The sequence below is a fragment of the Suncus etruscus genome, chromosome 1 (assembly GCF_024139225.1).
Source record: "Suncus etruscus isolate mSunEtr1 chromosome 1, mSunEtr1.pri.cur, whole genome shotgun sequence".
NCBI classification, from domain to species: Eukaryota; Metazoa; Chordata; class Mammalia; order Eulipotyphla; family Soricidae; genus Suncus; species Suncus etruscus.
Window position 1 is genome coordinate 167,653,076 of NC_064848.1, and position 4,039 is coordinate 167,657,114.

A 4,039-nucleotide genomic window follows, 5' to 3' on the forward strand; every position below is an offset into this window, starting at 1 on the left:
AAGGAACTCAAGAGACACAGGGAGACTGGAGTTAAAGATTTTATATTTCAAAAGACCATAAAATACAACATAGCTTTTCAGCACCCAGCTGACACTCTGACCCAGCAGAGCTGGCTGGAATAACAGGGTGAGGACTGCAGTCTAGGATTCAGGTGAAGCCACAGAGTCTACAGCATCCAAGGTAGAAAGGGAGCTGCTCACTTCCCTCAGGAGCAGTACTTTATCTGGCTAAGGTAATCATTAACCCAGGTCTCTGTCTTTAAGGCACAGATCTCTCTTCCGAACTTCATCTTGAATCTGGAGAAGTAGGACAAAGAAGAGGCATAAGCCAGCTGCAAACATCAGCCTCATCTGCCTCCTGCTCCTAAGTGCACTCAGGTCATTCTCTCTGGGCCTGGGCAGGTCACCCAGGGCTTGTCCTAGGAAGCACCTAAGCCTATGGGAGATGAAAGCTGTTAAAGCTAGAGCTTTTCTTTTTCTGTAGAATAAGATTCAGGGCATGAGGACGGATTGAGTCTTTAGATCATTTTAGCATTAACTAATATGAAACATCCCCATCTTAGAATATCTCTGGGGGCTCCCACTTTCGTCAATTCATGAGTCCACCAGGGACCCTTAGTTATTGGGTCCTAGTGATTGGGGTGTGTGTGTGTGTGTGTGTGTGTGTGTGTGTTTCTTTTCTGGTCTGTCAACTTCTTCAACTATTCCTTTAATAAGTAGGTGAACTTAGACAAAATTTTCTACTTTCCAAAGCTTCAGTTTTCACAGTAATAGAAATGTGTGCCCCAGAGGGTTGGCTGAGAACATGAACAACAAAGTTTCCCTGGGAGATACTGAGTGGCATGTGTCAGCTACCTTGGCCAAGCTTCCAAATGACTGTAATCAAACTATGGTGTTCACTGTAATAGAGTACCCTTCCCAGACACCCTACAATACTGAAAATAAGGATGCAGGCACTAACTGTGACCCTTCTCTTCTCACTATTCAGTAATACCTGAAGATTTTAAGTACTTCCTTTCTCTGGGTATAAAGGTTAGGATACAGTACTAGGAGCCTTAAAGCTTTAGGGCAGGAGCCTAAGAATTTCCAGGGACTTTCAAACAAGTATCCCTTGCGCTCCTCCTTGTGTCCCTCCTGGGTTCTGCACCCATACTTTGGCATCACTGGGCCCCTTTACAAGCCTTTTATTCTGGTCAAACAGCGCCATCTAGTGCCTTAAAACTGCAATAGGCCCATTTTCTATCAAGTGTTGGATCTCGGATCTAGGATAGTAGGGCCGGCCCAGGGAACCATTCACTCACATCACAGCATTGTTGTAGGAGCAGGTGGAACTGGTGTTTCTGTAACACAGGATCTTTGGCTTGTAAATCTTTTTAGATGCAAATATGTAGCAACATTTGACAGAGGACACATGTACTACAAGAAAAGCACAAAAATGGTTTGTTATAACTTCCTCTCTCTGGACTTCCTTCTTCCTTCAGGATGGAATAAAAAGAGGAGGGAAAAAGTCTCATCTTTGGGCTGAAGTAAGAATACAGCATAGGGCACTTGCCTTGTACTCAGCTGACTTGGTTTTGATCCCCTGAACCCGGATATGGTTTCTGAGTCCTGCCAGGAGTGATCCCTGAACCCAGAGGCATGAGTGAACGCTGAACACCGGTTGTGGCTTCTCCCCTCCCAAAGTCTCATCTTTGCTTGAGTGGCACCTTATTTTTAATTTGGGGAAAGATCTCAGCTCCCCAAGAACAATAGTGTGGCCTCACTTTTTCTTTTTTTTTTTTTTTTTTGGTTTTTGGGCCACACCCGTTTGACGCTCAGGGGTTACTCCTGGCTATGTGCTCAGAAATCGCCCCTGGCTTGGGGGGACCATATGGGACGCCGGGGGATCGAACCGCGGTCCGTCCTAGGCTAGCGCAGGCAAGGCAGGCACCTTACCTCCAGCGCCACCGCCCGGCCCCGGCCTCACTTTTTCTAATGAGTCTCACCCTGGGTGCCAGCAGAATTTCTATTTGAAAAAAATGAGACTTTCTATGCTTGCTCTTCAAGCCCATGTTCTCCCTTTAAACATGCCTTATTGGCTTGTTTCTGGGCCTCCTTGATGCTTTTTCCACTCTAGAGAAGCCCCTATTCTCTTTTTCTTTGCCCTCTTATTTTTTTTCTAAGCAATTGCATCACTAAAAAAAAATAAGACTTTTAATTTTTATTGTTCTGTTTTGTTTCCAGACCACAAAAGTAAGTAAAAGTAAGCATTGATGCTTACTCCTGGTTCTACACTCAGGGGTGGTGCTTAGGGGATCTATGGGAAATGAGGATCAGATCCGGGCAAAAACTTACTATACTATCACTCTATCCCCCAAATATCTAAAAACCTAATATCTAAATCCACCTCATATCTAAAAACTCTTCCAGTTTTGACACCCCCCTTATGTATATATACATAAGGTATACATGGTCCTGTTTTTTTATAATTAGTCTCAAGTGCTATTGATTTTACCCTTGGGGGTTTTGATACATGCAGAATCTCTGTGGTCATGGACCTGTGGAAATCCCAGAAAGGGAATGACAAGGGGAGAAGATTTGAGAACTGATTGGTTTACCCTTCAGATACCCTCCTCACTATAACCCTCAACTCTGCTCTGACCCAACCTCCACTCTGCTGGTTTGCAACCCCTTCCCATACTCCACCCTGAAGAAACTTGCCTTCTATAGGTTAAGCTAATGGGTTCCATCCCCTGCTCTGCAGGCAAATATTTTTAGACTTGCCTTCCAACCCTAGGGTCCATCTTCCTAATTTTCCTGTATAGAAAGCCTCACTCATAGATCTATTCATTAAAGGGTAGGCATTCACAATTCCTCTTCACTAATGGAGAAAGCAGACTTGGAGATCTGAGATGATTCCCTGAGGTGAGCCAACCAGTAAAGCCCCGAGTCCTGATTTCAGATTCTCTCTGTGACCTAATACCCTGAAGTTAGTCCTGACTCTCCTTTGTACTCAAGCCTCCCAGCTTACCCCCAAAATAAACCCCAGAATCTCCTGCATCAGCCTACAAAATCTGGGTGATCTCCTGTTTAGCCCAGCTCACACCAATCCCTGACTCCAGATTTCTAGCTGGCCCCCTTCTCACAGCTCACCCATTCTCCTCAACTTCCTCTTCTTCAGCAATATTCCCAGAGGAGAAGAGATAATGGCAGAGAGGCCACTCATGGACCCTGCTGTCTCTCCACCCTGTCCAAGGAAAAGCCCCAGTCAAACTCACTGTTCTTGCCATCTATGGGCTGCAGGCTAAACCCAAACAACAGGCACACCAGCATCACGTTGATCCACTTCATGTTAAGCAGTCTTATTCAGCTTCTTGCCGTAGATGTAATGAGTCTGATGATGTTCTGGGCTTTCTTCTGGCATATCTAGGGACGCCCAGAGCTTTTATCATCTGGAGATGGGACTTCCCAGGTCCTGATGAAATCAATCACTAAAGAAACCACAGGAGAAAGGTATTTCCAGGTGCCAATAGGCAGACGGTTACACAACTCACAGCAGTATGGAAAAACTCTTTCCTCATCTCCCCCAAAGTGGTATTTGAGGGATGGCAAAATTTTTCCCCCAGTTCAGGGGCAGATAAGCTTCTAGAGAGAATAAGTGGGAGATGTGCTGGCTGAGTGGGACTTGGAGAAAGGTGAGAGAGTGGAAGTGGCCTGTGTGTGGTTTCTTTGATTCTAAACTTTCCATGGAGTGATGTAGCTATTAGGTCAATCAGTTGAATCCCACAAGCACCAGATAAGGGCCTAGGTTGGTTTTGTTTTGCTCTCAGTTTTGGTGTTTGTTTTTCTTTGAATAATATCTTTATTTAAACGCCATGATTACAAACATGTTTGTAGGTGGGTTTCAGTCATAAAAATAACACCTCCCTTCACCAGTGCAACATTCCCACCACCAGTGCTCCTCAGCTCCCTCCTCCGCCACCCCCTGTCTGAATTTGAGACAGGCATTCTACTTCTCTCTCTTACTAACAGTGCTCAGGGCTTTCTCCTGACTCTGCGG

The 4,039-nt window shown here is 45.2% G+C and overlaps 1 protein-coding gene across 1 annotated transcript; it reads right to left on the reverse strand.

The window, feature by feature from the left end:
* Positions 1-206: 206 nt before the first annotated feature.
* CCL1 (C-C motif chemokine ligand 1) lies at positions 207-3,330 on the reverse strand. Its single transcript, XM_049789928.1, has 3 exons — positions 3,258-3,330; positions 1,302-1,416; positions 207-297 (listed from the first exon to the last, which is right to left on the reverse strand). The coding sequence occupies exons 1-3, from the start codon at positions 3,328-3,330 to the stop codon at positions 207-209; spliced, it is 279 nt and encodes a 92-aa protein (XP_049645885.1).
* Between the last annotated feature and the right edge of the window lie 709 nt (positions 3,331-4,039).

Excerpts from the sequence above, each read along its gene's own strand:
- CCL1 (XM_049789928.1), bottom strand. The coding sequence starts at position 3,330 with ATGAAGTGGATCAACGTGATGCTGGTGTGCCTGTTGTTTGGGTTTAGC. Across the intron at positions 1,417-3,257 it reads GCCCATAGATGGCAAGAACA|TACATGTGTCCTCTGTCAAA; the intron begins GTGAGTTTGACT and ends CTTTTCTTGTAG. Across the intron at positions 298-1,301 it reads TCCTACAACAATGCTGTGAT|ATTCAAGATGAAGTTCGGAA; the intron begins GTGAGTGAATGG and ends CTACTTCTCCAG.